The sequence below is a fragment of the Kogia breviceps genome, chromosome 1 (assembly GCF_026419965.1).
Source record: "Kogia breviceps isolate mKogBre1 chromosome 1, mKogBre1 haplotype 1, whole genome shotgun sequence".
NCBI lineage: Eukaryota > Metazoa > Chordata > Mammalia > Artiodactyla > Physeteridae > Kogia > Kogia breviceps.
The window spans coordinates 136862184-136889574 of record NC_081310.1 but is presented as its reverse complement, the minus strand read 5'-3'; the positions used below and the strand labels follow the sequence as shown (position 1 = coordinate 136889574).

At 38.7% G+C, this 27391-nt stretch overlaps 1 protein-coding gene across 1 annotated transcript; it reads left to right on the top strand.

Annotated features, from left to right (window-relative positions):
* The first annotated feature begins 554 nt into the window (after positions 1-554).
* LHX8 (LIM homeobox 8) lies at positions 555-27391 on the top strand. The gene is made up of 9 exons (XM_059052643.2): positions 555-635; positions 2631-2717; positions 3116-3277; positions 7263-7384; positions 9489-9709; positions 10226-10329; positions 15170-15265; positions 21703-21886; positions 27315-27391. The coding sequence occupies exons 1-9, from the start codon at positions 555-557 to the stop codon at positions 27389-27391; spliced, it is 1134 nt and encodes a 377-aa protein (XP_058908626.1).

Genomic DNA, 27391 nt, shown 5'->3' with positions numbered 1-27391 from the left:
TGAATCTTTGTTTAGGTTTGGGTTGGGGAGTGAGAATCAAAAAGCCACGGCAAATGCAAAGAGGAGTTTGTTGGGGTTTTTTTAAGTCAAAAGTTAACAGGCCATTCCCAATGTTTTGGTTTTTTGTTTTTTCTTCTTCTTCTTCTTTAATACTAAATCTGGAGTAAGTTGGCTTGTCCTGATAAAGATCTTGACTTGTAGAGAAGGCGGGTTTTTCTTAATGAGGTGAGGCTATTCCTCCAGGAAAAGACTTTTCCCCCCACACCCTCTTCCCTCCCTTCACGTAAGGTTCCACCCTCTGGAAAAACAAAACTCTTTTTTTCCTTTTCCTAGAGGGACAGACCTCAATGAAGTTGGGAAACAATCTTAAGAGCAGTCCATCAGAGTGGTTACGGTCACAGCGGCCTCTTTGGACGAAGACTTGTAGCATTCTTTCTCTTCTCGGTGTCAGCTTTTATTAGTGCGCTGGGGCTGGGGAGGCGGGCCAGATCGGCAGACACGGACAGCCTCTGACCCTCTGGAGTTGGTATGTGATAAGCAGCTCTAGCAGTGCCATGTATTGGAAAAGCGAGCAGATGTTTGTGTGTAAACTAGAAGAAAAGGACGTGCCGGAGCTGGCAGTTCCTCCCCAGAAGGTGAGCGACCCGACGCCTGGCCAGACCAGCTGAATCGCAGTTTCCTGCGAGCTGTTTGCGCTCCTAAATGAGGTTCAGAAATTACCTGTAACGGCCTCATCTTCAAACCTGGCAGTTTTTTTTTTTTTCTTACGTAGTAGCGTTAGTTAGTAATCATTGCCTCCCCTCCCCACAAGCTCACTTAACCTGAGGCCATGGAGACCGTAGTTTGGGAGACGAAGCCTCAAGCCTAAGGCGCTCTCGGGTACATGTGAGTCGTGCTTTTGTTGTGTTTGCAGTGGTGAGAGGGAGGTCGGGAGAGTGAGTCGGGAGGTCCAGGCGGCTGTGGGGTGGGAAGGAACAGAGGCGCGGCTTCCCGCTCTCAGCCGCCGGCGGATGCTTGCCGGCCCTAAGGAGCTCCTCCGGCCGTAGGGCGGTCCGCGCTGCCGCGGCCCCACAGCGAAATAGAAGCAGACGTGGCTCCAGGAAGGCCTCTGGATCCTAGGGCGGGCTAGGAAGGCCATTTTACTTTAAAAAACCGAAAGAAGACAAACCCCAGGGCTCTCGAGTCACACCATTCTTCGAGTAGATGGGGGAAACTGACAAACTCTCACCTCACTCTGGAGGCAGGAACCGTGGGGTATCTCGCGTTTTAGGTTTGAAAATCATCTGCAGCCTGTTTGAGCGCCTCCGCCGGACCCGTACTGGGCACTGCTGACTTTGTCTTCGCGCCGACGCTGGCGGGGAACACTCGGCGAACTCGGGGCTCTTCTGCCTAAACTCTTTGTGTCTGCGGCGCTGGGTCCCGAGTAGGGAGCGCACCCGAGGGTCCCGGCGGAGAGCCCGAGGGACCGGGGGGCTCGGATAGTACCTCTTCTGGTGCTACCAGAGTGAGGGAAAGAGGGAGGCGAAGAGACAGAAATGCAGAAGTGTGGGCCGTTCGAGTTCCGGGACCCCCCACCCCGCCCCCCAAGCTAGAGTTTCCGTAAACGAAGGCAGAAAAAGCCCAGAGCGACTGCGTTTTCGTTAAAGAACAAAACTCCTACAAAGGCTTGGAAACACTTGAGTAATGCGCGTTGTTGCTTTAAAACATTTTGACCGACGTTGGGTGAGTTGGTTTTTTTTTAATGACACAAATTAAATTCAGCTGGATATTTTCCATTATTCGACCCGCTTTTTGCGCTAGCTAAAAATAATCCTTTAGTAGCTCAAATGTTGACTTACCGAGCAATAAGTGGCAATTTACACCTTAAAGAAACGAGTATAAATCACTCGCAGCTCTAATTGCTGTAAGTTTACGAAAGGGCTGCTGGCTTGGTTTAATCTGAAGCATTTTCATTCAAATTGTCATCGGAACAAACACCAGGCTTCTTAAATCTCACTGTAATTAGCTTTCAAGTATCCTATTAAACCTCTTCACCTTTCGGGCTATCCAATTCAAAAAGCCCCCTTTAAAAAATATATATGTGTCTTGCTCTTTTAATTGAGGCTATTAAAGAAATCAAGTTTCTACCCCCACCCCCTCCTCAAATCCTCTTTTCTTCTCTCCCACTTCACCCCACCCCCATGCACCCCCTTTAGCCGGGTGATCCCCGCTCCGCTGTGATTGACGTCTAGAAAGAAACCGCTTTGTGACGGGATGATTGCTATTAACTTGTTACCCCCGGCAGGGGGGCGGGGAACCGACGTGCTGCGGTGAGCGCGGGGACCCGGAGCCCCGAGAGAGCTGCAGCGCTCCGGGCGAGCCCTTGGTGCTCCGGTGGCCGCCTAGTCGCGCGCTGAGGCTGCGCCGCCGCCGCCACCACCGCCCGCTGCCTGCAAGGGAGGCTGCGTCGGCGTCGGCCTGCCAGGCGCGCGCGGGCCCAGGCGCCCAGACGGCTGCACGTGCGGCCCGGAGCGCCGTGGGCCTTCATTAGCCCGCCCCGCGTGCGGAGAAGCTGAAGCTCTGGGCCGCACGTGCCGGCTCTGAACTTCTCTTCTCTGTTCCTCCCCACTTCCCCGCCCTCACCTCCTCAGTGCCAGAGGCTCATGTCGGAGGAGTGCGGGCGGACTGCAGCCCTGGCGGCCGGGAGGACTCGGAAAAGCGCCGGGGAAGAGGGACTGGTGAGTGGGTAGGGACCCGGGGGGTGGCGAGCCGGGCCGTGGGGAGGCAGCCCAAGAACGAAGGGCTGCTGTCCCCGCGCTCTTCCCCGGGCGCAGTTGGCCCCTCGGGGAGCGGGTGGAGAGGGGTTCTGGGGCGGGGGGAGAAGCTGAGCCAGTGTGGCAAGCTGCACAGGGCTGCCAGGCGCCGCAGGTCCTTGAGGTCAGTGGTCTGCAGCCCCGGCGGGGACGTGGTGGGAGCATGGACCCGGGGGGAGAGGGCGAGAAGCGGGACCTCAGGAACTGGGGGTGGTTTGGGGTAAGGGAGGGGAGGCTGTGAGGGAGCCCCCGTGGGTCTGTGGGATGGGACGAGAAGGAGGGGTCTAGAACCGCCTGAGACCGCGCCTCGTGGCTTCCTGCAGGTGAGCCCCGAGGGAGTCGGGGACGAGGACTCGTGCTCCTCCTCGGCCCCACTGTCCCCGTCGTCCTCTCCCCGGTCCATGGCCTCGGGCTCCGTCTGCCCCCCTGGCAAGTGTGTGTGCAACAGCTGCGGCCTGGAGATCGTGGATAAGTACCTTCTTAAGGTAGGGCGGAGCCGCGAGGCCCAGGGGCAGCGGGGTTCCCCGGGAGCTCTGGGAGAAGAGAAAAGTTTATTTTCGCTCTCTTTTCCACTCAAGTTCTCGCTGGAGATTGTAGACTTTCTCAGCACTATGGCCCAGACAGGGGCAACTCATGCGTTGGGAAAGAGTGGGAGAAGAAATCTTAGAATACCCGCTGTTGCAAAACTGCTTACGTGTGACCCATCCTGGTCTAGACGTGCCGATACCCTGGGTGGATGTGCTGGAGTTAGCCACCTACTTGTAGAGGAACAGAAGTGGGGAAACGCTTACCCATTATGGAAACAGGGTCCTGCCCTATTATTTTTACTGAGCCTCGGGTTATGGCCCCTCCACCCCTAATAACACCCACACGTCTGCCTGCTTATGAAGACTCCAGGTCTGTATGTGTTGATTGATTTCCCCTTTTCAGTGTCTCTTTTGGTGAGAACCACTGTCATGTGCCTTAAAGTGTCTTTTCTGGATAGATATTTTACAGTCATGTTTATTTACACTAACTTGAGGCTTTTCCAGAGTAAAAGTACGTAGTAGCATTTAAATGAAAACCATTTTCAATATCTTCTTCCTCTCATTAAGGTTTAATACTTCAGGGCCACCCAATGATTTTTTTTTAACTGTCATCTCCAGTGCTTAGTGGAAAAAATGGAAATTGATGTAAATTTATACAAAACAGAAAGAAAGAAAAATACTTGGGATGAAGTGCTTCAAGTGGTGGTTTGAGAGTTGACTGTCTTGATTTGTTTTACTTCTCTCAAGATATTGTGGGGGAGTTTTGGAGTACAAATTCTGGCAGACTAGTTACCCATGTCATTGCATGAAGGATCATAGTCCCTTGTGTCTTAATTCTAATACCATGAAATTTCAACTTCAATAGCTTTTTAAAACCACTATTTAAAATAATGATCTCTCCTACACTGACTTAGTAGCAAACCAGTTCACTTTCTATTCTCCTCACCTCCCCCCCACCCCAGTTTTTCAAAAGAATTCATTATGGAGAATATGAATTAAAAAAGCAAATTAGTGAGTTTCTTTAAATTTCTCCCTCAACATACAAAGCTACTTCATCTGGGGAGTTGGAATGATACCCTGTAGATATAACCCAGATAAAGCACCAAAAGGAGTTTTGGTGAAAACGTTTAAATAATGACTAATTTACTTAATTGGTGGTTGAGTCTTAAAGCTGGCTTTCTCTTTAAATCTGCATTCTTAAGATTTCCATTTCCGTGTTTCCACACCTGAGCCTTTTTGGATATTTAAAAACCATCTTTTGGATCAAAACTAGTTTCTTATTTTCAATGAGCCCTCTCAATAATTAGCTTAATCTTTAAGAATGTTTTTGATGGATCTATAATGGATCCACTACACAGCAGAGAGGATAAAGAAAAAAGTTATTATAAAGTGACTCAACATATCCTCTGAAATAGATAAAATCATTTCTAGTGTTCATCTTTTATGTGTTAACATCGAAGTTATCTGAAGTCTTTTAAAGCTTTCCTTTGTAGTAGGACCAGAGTCCTCTCAATGAAGTCTTCTACGTACAGTCTTAGTCCACCCCTTTTTGTACAAATTAGTATATGTACAAGAAAACTAGTTGCTACTTATTATATTGGAAACTAGTTCTAACAAAAGTTTAACACTTTATGATTAAAAACTGAGTTCTTAACTTTTTTGTCCCCATTTTGTGTGCTTATTCTTCCAGATAACTCAATTTGAGTCACTGGTGAAAAAATAATTGTTAGAGCTAATAGAATATTTAAGGGTATAACTGTTTAATATAGAAAAACACCATATTGTGAGGCAAGTTAGATGGAGTTAGAACAAAAAAAATGAGAGGAGTTAGATGTATCTGTTGCCCCATCTAATACTTCAGTGCCCTGTCGTTTGAGTGATTTTTTCTGGCGTGGTCCTATATATGTATACATACAGAGATTGGATCAATGCTAGCCATCAGGAAAGGTTTATAGTCGCCAGAATTTTCTCTGTTCACCTTACTTTCATCTCTGGAAAAGAAATGGAAGATGAAGGAGATTTTTTTTTTTAAAGTAAACTTTGAGGAAAGGTGGCAAACCAGGCGTTACATCTGGCTTTAGGGAACTAGAGAATGGCCATGACTCTGCCCTGAAGCCTGCATCTAGCCTTACTTTAAAAAAAAAAAAAAAAAAAAGAGCCTGGATAACATCAAAATGCAGAAGGCCTTAAACAGTGGAATACTAAAGGAAACCTGTATTTCTACACTTTAACTTAATTGGGCCCGTTTGAGGGAAAAAAATAGAAAGAAAATGCATCTCTAATTAATAGGACAGCATTCACCATTGTTAATTTTTTAAATTTTGATTTCCTCAGATTTTTTTCCTATTGCTATTTTCCATTTTCTTGTATGGTGAGCATGTAGTTCTTTTTTTTTTTTTTTTTTTTTTTTTTGCGGTATGAGGGCCTCTCACTGTTGTGGCCTCTCCCGTTGCAGAGCACAGGCTCCGGACACGCAGGCCTAGCGGCCATGGCTCACAAGCTTAGCTGCTCCGCGGCATGTGGGATCTTCCGGGACCAGGGCACGAACCCGTGTCTCCTGCGTCGGCAGGCAGACTCTCAACCACTGCGCCACCAGGGAAGCCCGAGCATGTAGTTCTTTTATAGCAAGACCAAAACTTAAAATTTCACTAAAAGATACTCTCATTAGTGCTTTGGAAAGAGACACATAACTGTAATTAGAAGCCAGTGAAACTTTCTTCAGCTTCGAAGGACCTTTTATATTTCATATCACAGAAAAATATGTTGAACAGTAGCGCTAATATGATAGAATCATTGGACAAGACAGTCTTTATTATGAAATAGTGTAGCAAAAGCTGTATTTCACAATTTCCCATTTTTCCCATTTCCTAATTCTTATATTAGGCATTAGATCCATTTGTAGAGTATAACTGGTGTTTTTGCATCATTGCCGTTCTTTTAAATGAAATTTAATTAAGCATAAGCCTAGTTCTTGTGTCCATTTAACAAGAGCAAAATTTAGGAGCCTGCATTACAGGCAAATTCAATTCAATAAACATCTTCGTTTTTGAAGGCTTAAGATGTGCCGCTTATACTATGATAGCAACAGTTTAAGGTAAGGCTATTTATGATTTGTCCCCTGATTTGACAATGGTTCACGCTCCTATATAGAATATAAAGTGCTGTGATTTATTAAATTAAATCAAAGCATTTAATGTCTTACTTCCTGAAGTATTAATGGCAAATAGTTGGGTGCCTTTTTAGAACCGCTTATAATAGATTTATTTTTTTCCTCTAGTAACTAAATCATTAAAGTAGGGTTACCAATGCTTTATGTTTTGATTATTTAATGTTAGACAGGAGCCAGGGCTTTGGCCATTTCAAAATCTAAATCTACCTTAGGAATTTCTGTTTTGTAAGTAAAATGGATTGCCTGGCTTCTTTACACGCGTAAGTATTTCTTACAAAGCTTCTTTTCTATTTTCTTTCTCACTTTAACTAAAAAGTAGATTGAGAAGGGATGTGGCTTGAATTCTTTAGCTACCATGTTTCATGGTGGGAAGAATTTGGTCAAGGAAAAAAATATAAAACCAGTATGTAGGACTTTAAAGTGGCCAAAATTTTCCCTGTGTTCATAGACGTTCGCTAACAAAACAAAACAAAAACAAAAAGCTAAATAGACATTCAATTTTTTTAAAAAAACCAGAATTTTTCAAAAGTATATTTAAAAACTTAAACACAAAGTGTATAATATGCTACTGTGATTTTCTGGTTGAGGTCTAAAAGAGAATATATCTAGATACATATTTGTGTAGATGACACCTCTTAGATAGAAACATTCAGAGCATGTGTTAAAATATTAAGGGACCAGCTTTTAAAATTGCCTGATACGGAAAACCAATGAAGGATACTCTTAAGTGTGGTATTAGAATGCCTTCTCATCCTAACCCCTTCTTCTTCACAGGTGAATGACCTGTGCTGGCATGTTCGGTGTCTCTCCTGTAGTGTCTGCAGGACATCCTTAGGAAGGCATACCAGCTGTTATATTAAAGACAAAGACATTTTCTGCAAACTTGATTATTTCAGGTACACCGAAACTTTTTTTTTTAGTAAGTAGATACTCCAAGAAGGTATTACACAAAGAGAATTTTGTAAATAGCTATTCTTGTCCAGTTTTATTTACTGAAGCCCACTTTTTCTTACACAATGGATTTCAAAATGAGAATGGCTTCATATTTTTGAGGTATAATTTGTATTAAAATAAAATCAGCATGCTTATGTGTTTTAGGAACTCAGTATACAAAAATTAATTTTAAATAATTATTTCCACTTTGGCGAATGAAAGTTTTAGGTATTAAAAACAGGGAACTTTCTTTGCTGTGCAGAGATATAAAGTATGAAATATAAGATGACTTACTATAACAAAGCCCTTTGTTCAGGGGAAGTAGCAAGACAAAAATGAACTAATTATAGGGGAAAAAAATCAAGGTTTTGTTGTGCTTTTTCCAATTTACTATAGAATGACCCCTTGTAATATACCTATAAAATGCCAGCAGTTTGGAAACTGTGATTAAACCATATTATCCAGAAGAATTGACCGTTCCAGTATCGGAAATACACCAAGTCTAATTACGTATTCTGCCTAAAAATCCTGTTTCTTTTGTCTGTTCTTTGATCTTTGTTTTGTGAGACTGTCTTTGCCTAGGATATTAAATGTAACATTTTCTCCACATGGTCTCTTTATAATAGTTTAAATGTAAAGTTTCTTCTAAGATAGAATTTAATTCTTAATGGATAGATATCTCGAAATTGAAATCATCCTTAAGCATGACTTTTTAAAATTATCACATTTTTTCCCTATTTGCATTTCCAAACGAAGAAGAATGTTCATTGTGAAATTGGGAAGTTAATAGTACATAGTTAAGTTTGTAATACTAATTATGTTATTTATACTCGATTTCAAAAACTGATTTAAGAGAGTGTAGTGATTGATTTGAATAAAATTGCTAGGTAATTTAAAGCACTTCATGAAATCCAGAGTCCTTTATTTTATAAAGTAATAGAATTTTATAATTACCCAAAACATATATTTCTCATCAGGTTTGCTCTCTATTTCCTCAAAAATAGTAGTAGTTTGCCTCCTCTTTCACTGAGGATATGCTAATCTTAATTTTTAATTTTTTTTTGGTGATTTAAAGCCCCTTGAAATGTTTGGTTTCAGAGACTTATTGAAAGTCTAGTTCTTCAGGATTTTTTTATAATTCATATTTTATTATATTCTGAAATTAATTTTTATGATTCAGTTTTTCAGATTAACTTAAAAACTAGCAATACCTCTAAAGATATGTTAAGGAATAGACACAGACACATACTTATCTGGTTTAATGTGGATATGCCAGGTAATGACTGCAATTGTGGTAGGAGATATGACAGAGAGTGTCTGGTCACTAGGACTGAGAGAAAAAAGAAATCTTTACATCTGGCATTTTGTTAAGATTAACTTGCATTTAATGTCCAGATATGTGTCTAAAAGTTTTAGGTAATATTTCCCCTCCTCTTGTGGATGGTATTGCAACAGCTTGTTCACCAAAGGATACATTTCTGAGTTTTCCTTCACTGAGGTTTCTGAGGTTTCCTCACACCAGAGTGAACAATTTCTGTTCTGTTCATTCTTTGATAATATCAATTTAAAATGTTTTAACTTTAAAAAAATGTTTAGAGCATTTTCTAATTATCTCAACTTGGTTTTAAGACGTCATTATTTATATCTTCAGTGGTATGCTTTTGTATTTTTAGGTTTCAGTCTCGAGTGAGTGTGTGTGTGTGTGTGTGTGTGTGTGTGTGTGTCTTATGTTGAGTCTCTAGGTAATTTATAAATGCACTGATATTTGTTACAAGAAGGATACTGAAACTCCTATGTCATTTATTTTAAAAGAAAAAAAGTTATTTTCTCCTTTAGAGTAACAATGAGAAGTTTTTGTTTTATAAACAGGTTTGAATTATGATCCCATCTCAAGTCTCGATTGTGTACCATATGACTTTAAAAAAATAATTGATTCCTGTTTCCTTTTCAAAAGATTTAAATACTTGGGTTAATCCAATGAGTAAATAATGTGTTAATTTAATCTTAGACTGATGAATATCTCACCAAGCATTAAAATCTTCACCTCCCACCCTTCTATTTATGTAGAAGGTATGGAACTCGCTGCTCTCGCTGTGGGAGGCACATCCATTCTACTGACTGGGTCCGGAGGGCCAAGGGGAATGTCTATCACTTGGCGTGCTTTGCCTGCTTTTCTTGCAAAAGGCAACTTTCCACAGGAGAGGAGTTTGCTTTGGTGGAAGAGAAAGTCCTCTGCAGAGTGCATTATGACTGCATGCTGGATAATTTAAAAAGAGAAGTGGAAAATGGTAAATATATACTTAAAATACTTTTGAATCTTTTGGGACAGTGAACACAAAAACAATAACTATTTTTCCTAAGGTCGTCTTAAAGCATTACTTTGTGCAGTGTAATTGTGGTGAAACTCATTAAGCCCTCTACTGTTAGTGGTGGTCTCCATCTGTTTATTTACAAGAAAAGCCATGGCATATGTATTCGCCTTGTGCCATATTCTCAGGAAGCATCCTTGAGTTTAGGGTTCTGTTTTGCTTTTTGTAACCATTTGTTTCCTTGTTTTGTCGTTGTAAGGATGAGCCTTAGATGTGCACTTCCAAATTGGTGCACTTTTGACTAAATATAGAAGCCTACAAATGGAATATTGTTTCCACAGTATGTTTCTAGTGTGTTCTAAAACTTAAGGGATTTGGCAAACTAGAAGATGTATACAGTTTCACACCAAGCCAAGAGATGCAAGAAACCTATTATTGTATGATTGTTCATACAACAACCTATTATTGTATGAATGGTGTGTTTTTTAAATGCAGGTAATGGGATTAGTGTCGAAGGCGCCCTCCTCACAGAGCAAGATGTCAGTCATCCAAAACCAGCAAAAAGAGCTCGAACAAGCTTTACAGCAGATCAGCTCCAGGTAGACATGACAATGAATTTATGAGTTTTTGAAGCCCTTCCCCACCTAAAAAAAAAAAAAAAAAAAGCCAAACAAAAAAACCACCAAACCCAAACTAACAAGCCAAACAATAAACAATCTCTATGCTGTCTTAAAACATTTGTTTTCAAAAAGGTTAGCCTATGCTTTTTGTGAAAACTAACTTTAGATGTATGAAAACATTGCCCTAAATATTGTTTATCAATATTTCGAGAGTCATGATGTGATATGAACTCGTCATTCAAGTTCGTCTCCCTGGGGTCTGTTAGCATTAACATCAAAGTGGAAACAAAATGTTGATCTGTTCTGACTTCCTGATAAAAATTACTTTAACCCAGCCATTTACATTACTACATGTAATTGCGCTAGAAGTTAAAATATTTGGGGACTCTTAACAGAAAGAGATGCTCAGTATGTGGGTCTGTGGGACACTAATGTGTTCATCTTTTTAACCACACTGAGTCTTTTAATGGACAAGCTTGTACATTTTCTGAGTAGGAAAGAATTGTAAACGCTTTACCATAAATAGGAGTCTACCGATTGACTCCAATCAAGTAGACCCTTCTTGTTTTTAAAGAGAATAGAGGGAGTAATTCTACAATTTGATGCTAAAGGTTCATTATGTTCCCTGAAAAGGGATTATTTTCAACTTAGTTGCCCTAAATATAATTGTCATAAGTTCTATTTATGCAAATTGTCATGAAAGTAATGAAATTATTATTCCTTGCTTTATATTTAAGTCTATGCATACAATGATTCTTTTTGGCATTTTTTTTCAGATAAAGAAATCACATTTTCTAAAAGATTAATGTGACTGAAGTATTTGTTTTATGTTAAAGTGAGGTAACATCTGTAAAGCACCTACCATATATGGCTGGGTGCTTTACACATAGTATCCATCTTAGCTCAGACTTGAAAGGATATTTATACAATGTTAAGAAATGAAGGTAATATTTTGAAAAATCACTTATAGTATTCTAATACTTAGCAGTATTTAAGATGAGTGCAGTAAAAGAGAGGATTTTTATTTTGACAATGATTAAGAAAGAAGCCTTGATATGACACACATATTCCAAGGGAACTTAATGGCATTGGAAGCAATCTAGCATTAAAATCTAGATCTATTCTAAAAAATTTCCAAAAGATTGTTTTTGATTTCTTAATTTAGGCATAGACTGCATGGTCAGTAAGTAGGAAATGAAAGATAAGGCAGTTGAAAGAGATATCTGTTTGAACCTTGCTTTTCTGGATGCCTCATTTGGTTGTAATGAAGATCACGTAAAGCCCCAGGTTAGAAGATATGAATAACTGTGGGAGACCTGGCAGCAAAATACCCAGTAGTTAAAAGGTGTCTGAGTTAAAATATATTCTCTAAATATGTTCTGTTTATAAAATGTTCTGTTCTGTTTCCATGAAAGCCTGGCTATAACTTTAATAATCATAAGGCTGATAGCTTTAGCTTGATATAAAAATTTATTAGTAAAAGGATAACTGAAAATTTGAAACCACTTTAGGTAGATATACAATCTCATATAGGAAGATAGAGGCACTGATTAAATTGAAAGGGAATAATATTTGTGGAGGTCTTCATATACCAAGTCTGATGCCAGACATTTTCTCTACATTATCTTCTTTTATCTCTTACAATTCCTTGATATAGGTAGTCTCATCCAAGAAGTGTAGGGACTCCCCCAGGGCAGACCACCGAGGGAATGGCAGAGAAGAGATTTGGACCCTGCTCCCCAAACCTCTGGTCTTTTCATTTTGCTTGGCCTCCCAGAAGACCATGAGTAGAACTGTGCCTTAACAAAACTCCACTTAATGGCAGTGGCAGCTAAAACAAGAGTGAGATTCTGAATCTTGTAGATAGCCTTATAGTTTTAAATTGCAAATGTGCATAAACTATTTAAGCCATGCATTATTATATGAAAATGTGATCTGAATCATGTTTTAAAAATTTATATCAGAATCATAGGTTTTTAAAAATGAAAGCAGAAATTATATACTTTCAAAGCATGTTCTCATTTATTCAGTATTTATTAGCATCTGTCTGTGCCAGGAATGGCTGAAACAAATGAGACACAATCCTTGTCCTCAAGTGTTCTTTGTAGCTTAGGAATCTAGGATAAGTTGAATCATTATACTTTGCCAGAACCTCTAATAAATCATGCAGTGTACCTCATTGTACCTCATTGTCAAATTGTCCTACTTTTCAGAAAGCTGAATATATTTAAGTAGTGCTTGAATTTAGCAAAACAATAAAATATGGGTGATCAGTAAGTCAAGACTATTCATAGACTACTTGGTTTGGACTTATAAGACTTAAAATGGGAGGAACAAACAAATTTCCCAAATTATTCTTTAGAAGCTTATGGGAAGAAAAAATAGACTTTCAGAATAGAGTACTATTTTGTGTTAGCAAAAATATTTCAAATATTGTCTCATTTGTATAAATTGTATTTTGAAAGTTCCGGCAATACTATGGTTTGCTTATTGTAATTGGAAGTATTTGCTCAATGATTATTAATGTTAAACATGCCAGGGTTAGCACCTACTTTAATCTACTTTCAGATCAAGTTGGTCAGCTGCTACTATGCAGACTCCTCACATTTCTGGTAGACATTCTGGCCTTAAAATGATATGTCTCGGGCTTCCCTGGTGGCGCAGTGGTTGAGAATCCGCCTGCCGATGCAGGAGACACGGGTTCGTGCCCTGGTCCGGGAAGATCCCACATGCCGCGGAGCAACTAAGCCCGTGAGCCATGGCCGCTGGGTCTGTGCGTCCGGAGCCTGTGCTCCGCAACGGGAGAGGCCACAACAGTGAGAGGCCCGCATACCGCAAAAAAAAAAAAAAAAAAAAAAAAAAAAAAAAAAAAAAGATATGTCTACAGAGGCTTGCTCCTTGACCATGTTAAAAGAGCTCAGAAAAGGAGTAGCGTGGGTTTTGGCATCATTAGTGACCAGAGAGTAATGAAACCAAGTTAAAATTAAAAGGGTTCTTTTGTGAGACTAAACAGTGATGAACACATCTTACTTTTCCTTTAGCATATTCCAGCTTTAAACCATCAGTGTTGACTTAAGTTTTCCTTTATTCCTTAATGAGAAATTGCTTTAGTAAATGTAATTTACTTCCATTATTAAACTTGTGAATTTGAATGCATTTGTGAAAAGCATGCTGGTTTTGTTTTATAAATTATCAATAATGGCCTTACAAACAAATCTTCAAATATCTGTTCAGCTTTTCTGCTTGAAAAATTAAAAAACAAAGACATAATTAATTTGTTCATTCTTTTTTCTCTTTGGGATGTTACATGCTCAACTATGTATAAACACAACTCTATTTGCACATGAAGATATTAAAGTTAACACTTTTGGAGTAGGAGAGGAAGAAAGAAGTGAGCTGGGCGAGATTATAAACTTTTAGGCTGATTCTGCCCATTTTTTTAAAGCAAAACTCCATGTGCTGTTTACAGAGAGTGTGTGGACAAGTGTAGTTGGATAGGACGCTAGGAATACCTTATTCTGGAAGAGTTACTATCAGCGAGAACGTAACTGAAAAAAATTATATAATTTTTAAACTTCATAAGGTTTCCTGGAACAACGTCGGTCTTTTTCTCCACACTGTCTTCAGATTTTCCTCACATTGTCGAGGTTCATTCCGTCACAAAGTCTTCACTGTGTGACAGGAAGGGGAATTAACTCCTGCGGATATGAAGAATAAGACAGTCCCTTTGCCCTCAAGAAACTCACTATCTGCTATGGAGAGCTCGACTTGCTAACACATTAGTTAGCTACCCAGTGGCAAAAGATAGTATTATATGAGGAGCATAGTGGAGAATGCAGTTAATCTTGCCTCCTGGAAACGGTGTCGAGGTCAGCAGGACTTAAGGTCTTTAAGTAGATTACCCCCATCGTGTGCCCACAGACATGCACAATCATGTTGGGTGCCAGACTCCCCTTTCTCATTCTTATAATACTTTCTTTATATTTTATAATACTTCCCTCTATTGACTTTTAAGTAATAAAATTCAAATATCCCACTTGATTTCTGTGATTTCCTTTTCTGAAAGAATCCAAAGCCCTTGGCGTGTGCTTTTATTCTGGTACTCCTCCTCCCTCCCCCTGCCCAACCCCACCCCTCACCTCTCACTTTAGCTTGTATTGTTGCTAATTATTGGCATGCGTATATCTTCTAGGAAGTTGAGACCAGAATCACTTGGGAGCTTTTCCATCTATAAATGTTTAGATCTCAGGAAATTCTTATTCAATGGACTGATGGGTGTCTCTTTTTAAGATCCCAGATGTTCCTTTGCATAGAGCAAGTGCTCAAAACAATTAATGATGGAGTCATTACAATTAAGTGGAATCCATCTGTTGCACTGTCTGCTTTTGCAGACTGATAAAAATTGTGGTAGGGGACTTGAGCCTGTTTTGCTCAGTAGAGGCTGAAGATTAAAAAAAAAATTTTTTAATGCTAGCAATTTTTAACAAAATGGAAAAAATAGTAAAGAGACTTATACTATTATGCATTTTATTTGTGGGTTGTCAGAATGGAAGAAAAGAGCTTATTTTTAACAGCATAGTGAGAGACAACTTTTTATGTTGAAATAGATTTTTTTTTAAGATTTCAACATAGCAACTTGTGCATAAATGTACACAATACGCATTCTTTTTTTATACATACTTCCCCATATTGATTTTCAAGTAATAAAATGCAAGTATCCCATTTTCTTGTAGATGTCTTATCTCTCCTGTCATCAAAATGCATAAGATTGAGCTTCTTATTTTTAGCTATTTACTACCTACACTTTTTTAAAAAACAGGTTATGCAAGCACAATTTGCTCAGGACAACAACCCAGATGCACAGACGCTCCAGAAACTGGCAGAAAGGACAGGCTTGAGCAGACGTGTGATACAGGTGATTATTTTAAAGGTTAATCGAGATGTTAAAAGTTCTAGGTCTTTTTTTTTCCCCCTTTTGGTATCTGGTTTTTTTCACTTAGCATAATATTCATCCAGGTTGTAACATGTATCAGTACTTCATTCCTTTTTATGGTTGGATAATATTCCCATGTATGTACCACATTTTATTTGTCCATGGATGAATATTTAGGTCGTTTCCACTTTTTGGCTATTATGAATAATGTTGCTATACACATCAGCACACAAGTATCTGTTTGAACGCTTGCTTTCAATTCCTTTAGATATATACCTAGGAATGGAATTGCTGGATCATATGGTAATTCTGTGTTTAGCTTTTTTTTAAATAGATCTTTATTGGAGTATAATTACTTCACAATACTGTGTTAGTTTCTGTTGCACAACAAAGCGAATCAGCCATATGCATACACATGTCCCCATATCCCCTCCCTCTTGAGCCTCCCTCCCACTCTCCCTATCCCACCTCTCTAGGTCATTGTAAAGCACCAAGCCGATCTCCCTGTGCTATGCTGCTGCTTCCCACCAGCCAACTATTTTACATTCGGTAGTTTATGTATATCGATGCTACTCTCACTTCACCCCAGCTTCGCCCTGGCACCCCATGTCCTCAAGTCTATTCTCTATGTCTACATCTTTATTCCTGCCCCGCAACTAGGTTTATCAGTACCATTTTTTTTAAGATTCCATATATGCGTGTTAGCATAATGAAACAACAGACAAAGGATTAATCTCCAAAATATACAAACAGCTCATGGAGCTCAATATCAAAAAAACAACCAATCAAGTTATTCTAGGTCTTTAAAAGTGTAAATTGTTGAGGGGGGGGTTGTTTTGATTTTTGTTGTTTTCATTGTTTGTTTTGTTTTGTGAAGAAATGTCAAAGCATTAGCTTCCCATTTTAGGTCTCTTCATACTCTAATCAATTTTTTTAAAACCTGATAATTAGCCTGCTTGGTCTAGGCTTCCATTTGTTGACCATTCATTCATTGCTTAGAGCAACCCTAAGGATCCTCAGGCTAAAAAGACAACTGTGGTTCCAAGCTAGATCTGGTTCTGAGGCCAGAATTTTTTTCTACTTTTCTATTATTGTGTATGTGAGTGAGTGGGGGAGGGGTGGGCAAGAGGGGGGATATCTATGGCCTTTGTTGACGGAGTGATGTAAGCAAAACTAGGGAAGGATGAGTTAGAGAAGTCTGTTGACAGATAAGATTTATGTTTGCAAATTGTGGGGGATGGAATTATTGGAGCTGAACTTGGAGAGGCTGTACATGTAGAGTTCTCTTTTGAGCAGAAAGAGATTTTATGTGATTTTAGGAAGAAAGGTCTGGTGACAGTACGTGGGAAGAATTAGAGTTAGGAGAGGCTGCATAGAGATTGACAGATTAGGTGTGATGCCCAGCAAAATAGTGATTTTTTGAAAAGAGATTTAACTGAGGTAGTGGCCTAGAATTCATCTGAAAACATTTTATTGACTGAACACTGATGGCAGGTACTGGATGCTAGAGAGACAAGAAAAGGACCTGGATACTGTAATGGGGAAGCAGAGAGACATCACAGATGACTCTTAAATTTGAAGTCAAAGTATCCATGGGAATGGTGCTATTGACAGAAATGTCGGTTTTTTAAAAAACGGGTTTGGTAGTTGGGAGGGAGATGAATTCCCTTCTAGCTGTAATAATCAGACAGTGATGGTAGCCGTTGAGCACATAAACAGGTATTTTAAAGGATGAACAGGACTCAAACAGAGAGATCCAATCCCATGAAATTGGGTAAGATCCTTTAGAAAGGGATCACGGACAATAAAAAGGGAAGAACGGACTTTATGGAGAGAGCTGTTTGAATTGGACCATTACAGTCAGAATCAAGTAATGAATCTGGTATAGAAGCATCATGGAGGGCCAGGGAGTTAGGTGGATTCAAGATGGAAGTGGTCAACTGTGTCAAGATTTTCTACTTCCCTCAGATCAGGGAAGTAGAAAATAATTTTAAATAATATTTAAGGTTTAAAAAGGTGTAAAGAATTAATAATGCTAGTGACCATAACTATGGAGATGAAGTTCAGTGGGGAGAAAAAAGGTTAAGTCCAACACTGCGCATATAATGTTTTACTTCTTAAATTGGGTGATTGGTAAACAGGTATTTCTTCAGTTTATTAAGCCTGAAGTATTTCATAATTAAAAAATCATTTCTACCAAGAAGTCAGTGGGAAAGACCTGATGATATTGTATCTTCTCCAAAGACCTAGATTCCCAGTGGATTTGGTTGAGTGCAGTGTAATGAGGCTCTCTGAAGAGGCAAGTCCCATGACCTCAGTATTTTTCAAATGTCCAGGGTATTGTGTTTGTTTCAGAGTGCCAAATTTTAGAAAGGGACTAACAGGGAACCAATGTGAAAAGAGTGCTCCCTTTACAGGAAGGTTAAGGTCATGAAAGTCTAGAAGTTATGTGCTGGTGTTAACAGCAACCAGGATATTTACCTGGAAAAAAGATCCAGAGATGGTAAGGGAAGGAATAGTATAAACAGAATAGGTGTCTTTAAATGTTTGTGAAAGGCTGTCCCACAGGCAGCAGGATGGGGTGTCTTCAAGGGAATGTAGGAAAGAAACAGATTTCACTCACTATCAAGAATTTTCTCAGTAGGTAAGCCTACAAAAATGACATTGGCTACCATTGAGGTAGTGAGTCCCTGTACCTGGAAGTGAAGCTTCCTTTGTTGAGGTAGTTCAAACTTCATGGTCTGAGGGGGTCCTTGTAATCTAAGACTCTATACATTCGATGACAGTGACTGCTGTAGCTAAGTCAGATTCATGATTATTATGGTTTAGATCATTTTGAAGTTGGAAGGAAAGGAAAATGGAGGGTTTTCTGAGAGCTTTTCTTATTATTTGAAGAAATAAGGACCTCAGACAGACATCTGTTATGTAATTTCCAGGTATTTAGGTCACCAGTATTATGAGCAAGTTAACTTCATTTCAAGCACTAGAACTTAGAGAATATGCTGTTGGATGGTGGCTTTTAATATGTGAGGATTGAATTTAAATATTTTTGATAAGATGGCAAAGGAAGGAGTACTAGCAATTCAAATATATATTCCGTCACAGTATTTTTGAAGGATTAATTACAGTGATCTCAAATAGTAGTCATAACCTCTTCGCCCAGCCTACTTCCTAGCATTGGGCACACTTTAGAAGAGTTAAAGAGATTTGATTACTAGGCCTTGATTCTAATATGCAAACTAGGCTACCCAAAGATTAGGTAGAAGTAATGTTCTTGTACAGGGTGTAAGTACAGGTCTCACCTTTACTGGCTAAAGTCTGCAAAGTGAGACATTATAACAGAGCAGATCATCATTGAGCTGAAATCACAGAATAAAGATGGATGATTTTACTTTTCACACTCTGCATCCAGATACAATCACTGTTCACATACCCTTTCAGAGAGGTGAATTATGAATTGTGTATCTTACGGAAACGTGATAAAACATTGCTATTTCTTCCAGTCAGCGTGCTTGAAGTTCTCTTTCCATATTAAGATCTACATCATTTTTATTGCTACACATATTGAGCATAGCACAGTTTATTTAGTTTATTTCCAATTTTTTGCTATCATAAAAATTCTATAGTGAACAACATTGTATGTATATGTTGCACGTTTGTTCGGTAGTGTCCGTAGGATAAATTTCTAAAAGTGGGATTGTTGAGTCAAAAGATAAAACATTTTTGGGCCTTTGACTGATAGTACAAAAATCGCCTTGCAGAAAGTTCATAACCAGTTTATTCTACCAGGACCTATGTGTGAAATTTCCCTTTCCCCAACGCACGTAAATCCTAAAAACTGTCATTCTTTTACATCCTTTCCAATTTGGCAGTTAGAAAATGTCATTGTTTTCATGTGTATTTCTTTTATTGTCAGTAAACCTTAACATGTGTGCTTATTTTGAAAACAAACTGATTTTTTTTTTAGCGCTCTTTTCTATTGGGTTATTTTCTTTTCTCTTTATCGTACTGATTTTTATTGTTTATCATAGTTAAACTTTCATAGTTTATCAGTTTCTCTTTCACTTAGTTTTTCCACATAGAAATTTTACATTGTTTTATATTCAAATCTCTTAATATTTTTTTCTCATAGCTTTGGCTCCACCTAGAGAGTATATCAACATTGGCTTTTGTTTCCTTAAACATTTATGGTTGCAATTATTTACACCTAAACCCTAATTTATCTGGAATTGACTTTTGGTTACATGTTGTAAAGTAGGGATTTTTCTATTTCTTTTCTCCCAAACGATTAGCCAGCTTCCTCTAAATCAATATTATGCCAATACTGATTTCCCAATAATTTAAAATTCCATCTTTTTCATACATTAAATTCTCGTATTTGACTCTTTGGGTTTTCTAAGAGATTCATCTTATGCATTAGTCTTTTCTTTTGCAGAATGTCTACATGGCCTGCTTTCAGCTTATGTATTTTACAATTTAGAACTCACATTTTTTAAAAGAGTATGTTGCTCATAAGAAATTTTAACACTTGGAGGTTTGAAAGCAGAAGGAGGAAATTTTAAGTCAGTGAGGAGAGTCAAAAGGACTGTATTTTATTCCTGAAGCTAGGTAGCCCTCATGTCAGAAGTTGTTTTCTGATGTCTGGAATCTTCAACTATATTTTGCTGTGCAAGTTACATGACACTTTGTGTTTTCAAACCTCTCTCTGCTTAATTACCTGTTGATCTTTCCAAGGAGCTATTTGAATTAGCATTAAGGTAGTCATTCTACTGTTTATGTCATGCTTTCTTCATCTTTATTTACAAAGTCTGAGATTTTTAACAGAACAGTTTCCATCCAATATATAATTTATTGGAGATATAAGATACTTTGAAGAAACTCTGGGAATCATAGCGCCATGTGTTTTAGGTTATGTGTAGTCCTCTGGGGTGCTTGTCTTCCGGGCACTGTCAGGGGAAAAGGCAGGTGACAGCAGTTCCTGCTTGCAAGTTGGAGAATGTGTGAGTGTGTCTTCTTGGCTGGGTGGGTGACAGCAGTGGCACCTGTTAAGGAGCCTGTGGAGGAACTGTGACTGAAGACTTTGCGTAAAGTCTCTGTATAGGTACCTAAAAGTCTAACTAACGCTCCAGAAGATGGGGGAGAATGCTGTGACTTCTCACTCCTTTTCCTTGATACATGCCTAAGCTTTTTCCTGAAATATACCTCAGGTGCTATCACTCAGCCACGTGCTCAGATGCCATTGTATTATTGGTTTCTGTTCCTTTGGTTTTAACCCCTTAAGTTTATACTTTGCAGCCATCCGTTTGTGAGTCCCAAGGACAAGGTGTGCCTTTTGAGATCAGGGCAAATTTTTCACATAAATCTTTTTGCAGCTTCCTTCTGTTCCACATTATTCAGCCCTGATTCTGTAGTGCCGTCAAGTACCTACCTACCAGCCCTAGGTAGAGACTTATGCCCCTAGCCTTCTCCCCTGATCCCCAAATGTTCTTACCCTAATTTCCTTAAAGTTTTTATCCCTCCACTTCTCTGTCTTCTTATGACAGAATTGTTCTGAGTAATAGCAAATAAATACTGTAATATTTTAATAGAGAAACACTCTGTAGGCAAGTTTTATCTTATAGCAGGGAGTTCAAATGTAGGTAGCTTAGATACTGGAAGCATTCTGGGCAGTCTAGCCTTACTTACCCTGACCTGCACGTAAAACTCTGCTTACCCAGAATATGCTTCCTTTATTTCTGTGTTAGAGTGGACGACAGGCTGGTTAGCTCTTTACATCTGGTGAACTGTTTCACCAGTGGATGTGTTTGTTATTTTATTCTGCTTAAATATCACTAGTTGTTTCTTATTATAAGCCTGACCTTAACCTGCTTCTTAGAGAATAGCCTATGTATTTACTAAGAGAAATTGAACTCAGCAGGTTACAATGTGACTGGAATAACTGAATCAAGAGGTTTGTAGAAAGCTTTAAGCTCTCAGTAGGGATTTTAGTCATTTGAAAAAAGATTTAAAATAAGTCCAGCAGGTGTCTGAGAATACATTTAGTAGTGCATTTTTAAAACTTTTCTGATGAAAGGGCTTTTTCTGTTTTCCTTTTTGTCCCAAATGCCAGTAGTAAAACCAAGGAAACTTTTCTGGAATTTTGAATCCCTTACCCCATTTTTATTTTGGAAGATGCTGGCTTAGTATAGAATCAGTTTTTAAGTAAATCAACAAATAATTACTATTTGGGCAAAGAAAATGACCATTGATAACTGTGCAAAATTGTTTCTCTTGTGTCTACAGAATTCTTTTTTAGAAAGCTTATTTAGATTTATGCTGCGCTTATATGGTAGAGTGCGGTTGCATTCCTTGGTAAACTGAACTGGTAATGTACTCAACTGATAATGTGACATAGCTACATTGCTTTTCTCCTCCCTCAGGTGTGGTTTCAGAACTGTAGAGCACGCCACAAGAAACACGTCAGTCCTAATCACTCCTCCTCTGCCCCAGTCACAGCAGTCCCGCCCTCCAGGCTGTCTCCACCCATGTTAGAAGAAATGGCTTATTCTGCCTATGTGCCCCAAGATGGGACAATGTTAACTGCGCTGCATAGTTATATGGATGGTAGGTATCCTAATATTTAACAGCTGCCTCCCAAGCAATCAATTACTGGTACCTTCTAATAGTATATTATTGATATACTATTCACATTTTGAACTATTACCTCAGTAGTAGCTGAAAAATATTGTCGGGGGTGGGTGTAGTAGGGAGAAGAACTACCCAACATTCTTATTTCTGTGACTGCCTTTTAAGGGACAAGTTTAACACTCACCTTACAGCTAAAATACAAATACTGATAATGACTCATAGTGCTTGATTTTAACTTAGGAAAAACATTCTTTTTGTTTTCACCTGATAAATATTTAAATAATTTATTTTCCTATGGTCAGAGAAAGTATTCACACTCAGATTTTTAGATTGGGGTTTACTGAGTTTTATTAAAGAAACTTTTTTATTGAAGCAAAACATACATATAGAAAAGTGCACACATAAGTATTCAGCTTGATGAATTAATAAAATGAACATATCCATGTAAGTACTACCCAAATGAAGTAGTAAAACGCAGTTAGCACCCTGGAAGCCTCTCTTATGTCCCCTCCCAATCATTATCCTCTTCCTCCAAAGTAATATTGTGTTGACTTCTAAAATCATGTTCTAGTTTTGCCTGTTTTTGAGCTTTATATGAATTGAACCATGCAGAATGTATTCTTGTGTCTCACTTCCTTCAACTACAGTGTTTGTGAGATTCATCTGTATTGTTGCAAGAATCAGTGATTTGTTTGTTTTCATTGTTATACAGAATTCCACTGTAGGAATATACCACAATCCACTTTAGGGTTGATAGACATTTGCGTTATTTCCGGTTATGTATATGCTGCTATGGGCCTTATTTTACATGCCTCTTGGTGCACATTAATTCAGTTTGATTTGGTATATACCTGGGAGTAGAACATAGGGTCCTGGCTACACATATGTTCAATTTTAGTTGATTCTGCCAAAAAGTTTCCAATAGTGGTTGAACCAGTTTACACTGAGACCAGCAGCACATGAGAGTTCAAGGTGTTCCACATCCTCGCTAACACTTGGTATGGTGTAACTTCTTAATTTAGCCAATTTAGTTGTGTAGTGTTATCTCATTAGTTTCATTTACTTTTCCCTCATCACTGATGAGACTGAGCATTTTTTCATTGGGCATTTGTATATCATTTTTGTGAAGAGCTTATTCATGTCTTTTGCTTGTTGGTCTATTGGCTTGTCTGGTTTTTTTCCTTGATTTGTTCTAGCTTTGGCTATATATTGAATATAAATAAGTTTTTTGATGATTATATGTGTTGCAGATATCTCCTATTCAGTGGTTTGCTTTTTCTCCTCTCTTAAGAGTATGTTTTATTGAGCACAAGTTCCTAATTTTAATGTAGTTCATTTCATCAGTTTTTTTCCTTCATGGAGAGTGCTCTTCTTGTGACCTGTTCAAGAAATTGTTCCTACTCAAAGATAATGAAGATATTTCTCCTATGTTATCTTCTAGAAATTTCATTAACTTTGTTTTACCTTTGACATTCAGATTTACAGTCCATTTACAGTTCAATTTTGTATGTGGTGTAAAATAAGGAGCAAAGTTTTTGTTATACTTATGAAAGTACCAATTTCTCAGCTGCTTTGCTGTGCCACACTTATCATAAGTCAAGTGTCCATATAATTTATTTATGTGTCAATTTCTGTACCCTCTATTCTGTTTTTTTTTTTTTTTTTTTGCGATACGTGGGCTTCTCACTGTTGTGGTCCTCCCGTTGGGGAGCGCAGGCTCCGGACGCGCTGGCTCAGCAGCCCTGGCTCACGGGCCCAGCCGCTCTGCGGCATGTGGGATCTTCCCGGACCGGGACACGAACCCGTGTCCCCTGCATCGGCAGGCGGGTTCTCAACCACTGCGCCACCAGGGAAGCCCCCTCTATTCTGTTTTATTGGTCTATTTATTTTTACATCAATACCTAATTGTTGTAATAATGCTAGGCCTATATTCTTGATATCCAGTAGTACAACCTTGTCCTAGTTTGTTGTTCATTTGTATTGCCATAAATTTTTCTACCAAAAAAGAGAAAACAATTGAGATTTTGATATAATCTATTAGATCCGTTTGTAGGAAACTGCTATCTTAATAATATTGTCTTCCATACCATGATCTTAGTCTGTCTTTCTGTTTATTTAGGTCATCTTCAAATGCTCTCTTATATTCTAGAGTTTTCTGTTTAGTAATCTTGCACATCTTTTGTTAAGTTTATTCATAAGTTTTTGTTTTGATGCAGTTGTAAATGATTTTTCCTCTGTATGTGGAAATCTAGGTTGGCAGCTGTTTTCTTTTAGCACTTTGGCAGTATGAATTACATTGTCTTCTTGCTTCCATTGTTTAGAATATAGATAGTTAATTAACTTGATACCACTTATTGTTGAAGTCAGCTGTTGGTCTTATTCTTGCTCCTTTAAAAGTGAATCTCTTTTTTCCCCCCCAGCTTTTCTCTTTATGTTTGGTTTTCAGTTTTAGTGTAGTGTGCCTAAATATGCTTCTTGAATAGGTAGTTTGATGTATTTCACTATGCAAAAGGATCAGATTTTCTCTCTTCAAGTATTGTTTCTACCCTTATTGAAAAGGTCCATATTTTCCAGCATTTTGACCTTCCATGTTCCAGTCTAGATATTCTTCTGACCTATCTTCCAGTTCACTAATTCTCTCTCTGTCTATGCTGTAAAACTCATCCTCTGAGTTCTTAATTTCAGTTATTGTGTTTTCAATTTTTAGAATTTCCATTTCATTCTTTTATATAGTTTCTACTTCTGTGCCAGAATTACCTATTTTATCACTTTATTCCTTAACAAAATTGTTACATTAATTATAGTTACACTAAAGGACATATCTGACAACTCCAGTATTTTGTGGGTCTGTTCTATTGTTTTTTTCTCTTTGTTTTCATTCAAGTCATGTCTTATTTGCCTTGTTGTTTTTTATTGCATTTCAGATGTTAGGTATGAAAACTAGAAATAATTTGAGGCTCTGGTTAATATCTTCCACCAGAGAGGATTTAGTTTTGCCTTTGGCAGGCAGTTAGGTCAGAGGAAGATCAGCTTAATCCAATCAGACATCAGTCCTCACAAGGGCTGGTGTATTTTGGGGTCACTACTCCTTGGAACTAGCCTTTTGGGATTCCCCCAAAAAAGCTTACATTTTGTTTTGTTTTGTGTCTGTCATTTCTTTTTTGAATTTTATTTTATTTTTTTATACAGCAGGTTCTTATTAGTCATCCATTTTATACACATCAGTGTATACATGTCAATCCCAATCTCCCAATTCATCACACTCCCACCCCCACGCCCTGCTGCTTTCCCTCCTTGGTGTCCATACATTTGTTCTCTACATCTGTGTCTCAATTTCTGCCCTGCAAACCGGTCATCTGTACAGTTTTTCTAGGTTCCACATATATGTGTTAATATACGATATTTGTTTTTCTCTTTCTGACTTACTTCACTCTGTATGATAGTCTCTAGATCCATCCACGTCTCTACAAATAACCCAATTTCATTCCTTTTTATAGCTGCGTAGTATTCCATTGTATATATGTACCACATCTTTATCCACTCGTCTGTCGATGGGCATTTAGTTTGCTTCCATGACCTGGCTATTGTAAATAGTGCTGCAGTGAACATTGGGGTGCATGTGTCTTTTTGAATTATGGTTTTCTCTGGGTATATGCCCAGTAGTGGGATTGCTGGGCCATACGGTAATTCTTTTTTTAGTTTTTTAAGGAACCTCCATATTGTTCTCCATAGTGGCTGTATCAATTTACTTTCCCACCAACAGTGCAAGAGGGTTCCCTTTTCTCCACACCTTCTCCAGCATTTGTTGTTTGTAGATTTTCAGATGATGCCCATTCTAACTGGTGTGAGGTGATACCTCCTTGTAGTTTTCATTTGCATTTCTCTAATAATTAGTGTTGTTGAGCATCTTTTCATGTGCTTGTTGGCCATCTGTATGTCTTCTTTGGAGAAATGTCTGTTTAGGTCTTCTGCCCATTTTTGGACTGGGTTGTTTGTTTTTTTAATATTGAGCTACATGAGCTGTTTATATATTTTGGAGATTAATCCTTTGTCCATTGATTCATTTGCAAATATTTTCTCCCATTCTGAGGGTTGTCTTATCGTCTTGTTTATGGTTTCCTTTGCTGTGCAAAACTTTTAAGTTTCATTAGGTCCCATTTGTTTATTTTTGTTTTCATTCCCATTACTCTAGGAGGTGGATCAAAAAAGATCTTGCTGTGATTTATGTCAAAGAGTGTTCTTCCTATGTTTTCCTCTAAGAGTTTTATAGTGTCCGGTCTTACATTTAGGTCTCTAATCCATTTTGAGTTTATTTTTGTGTATGGTGTTAGGGAGTGTTCTAATTTCATTCTTTTACATGTAGCTGTCCAGTTTTCCCAGCACCACTTATTGAAGAGACTGTCTTTTCTCCATTGTATATCCAATCAGGCATCAGTCCTCACAAGGGCTGGTGTATTTTGGGGTCACTACTCCTTGGAACTAGCCTTTGGAATCCCCCCAAAAGCTTACATTTTGTTTTGTTTTGTGTCTGTCATTTTTAACGAGGGCTTCTCTTCAGTGGTCCCTGATCTTGCATATTTATTCCCCACCACCCAAAGTCTAACTCCTGAAAACTTTGCTAGATGTCTCAGCCTCTCACACTCCTTTTCTTTTAAAATTGTTACTAAACTTGTGGAGGAAATGTAGCCTCATTTTATTTCTCTCCTTCTCTGGGACTTGACTTTGCAAGTTCTCACTACCTGGGTATCTTTCAGATGCTTTCAACAGATTTCTAAAAATTTTGTCCAGCTTTCTTAATTGCTCTTAGAGGGACATTTGGTTTGAAGCAACATAGTTCTCACTGAGAGTGGAAAGTTCATTTTAAGGTTTGATTAAAGAAAAAATCAGAGCCTGTACCATTGATGCATTTACCTACACTAGGATTAAAGTTGTGTGTGTTCACATGAATGACTGCAGTGTTGCCCAAGTCAAATGTGTTTTGATGTATGTTTAGGGAAGAGGCAGCTCAGCATGCATAAATGAGAATTTGGGGCAGGGGTCACCCTATAGGGGCACGTTCATATGAAAGCTAGCAACATCTATACGGGCAAAGCTCATGTGTTTCTATCTGCAGGGTAAAGTGCAGTGAATGGGGTATGGATGGAGGACAGTAAAGTGACAAAAGCTTGTGACCCCAAATAAAGATTTTGGGGTAAACAATTCCTGGATTCTCATTTAATACTATACTCACTGTGCTGAATAAGCTAATGCTCCTGCTGAGGTCAGTGGATTGAGAGTAGCTTGGTGCCCTCAGCTGTAAAATCAGTAGTGAGAGAACATTGCCTTGGATTGTTTTTTGTTTGTTTTTTACATCAGTTTTATTTACCCTACAAAACTGATCCACAAATTTCTTTCTATTTTGTAGCTCATTCACCAACAACCCTTGGACTCCAGCCCTTGTTACCCCATTCAATGACACAACTGCCAATAAGTCATACCTAA

Excerpts from the sequence above, each read along its gene's own strand:
- LHX8 (XM_059052643.2), top strand. The coding sequence starts at position 555 with ATGTATTGGAAAAGCGAGCAGATGTTTGTGTGTAAACTAGAAGAAAAG. Across the intron at positions 7,385-9,488 it reads TGCAAACTTGATTATTTCAG|AAGGTATGGAACTCGCTGCT; the intron begins GTACACCGAAAC and ends CTATTTATGTAG. Across the intron at positions 21,887-27,314 it reads GCTGCATAGTTATATGGATG|CTCATTCACCAACAACCCTT; the intron begins GTAGGTATCCTA and ends TCTATTTTGTAG.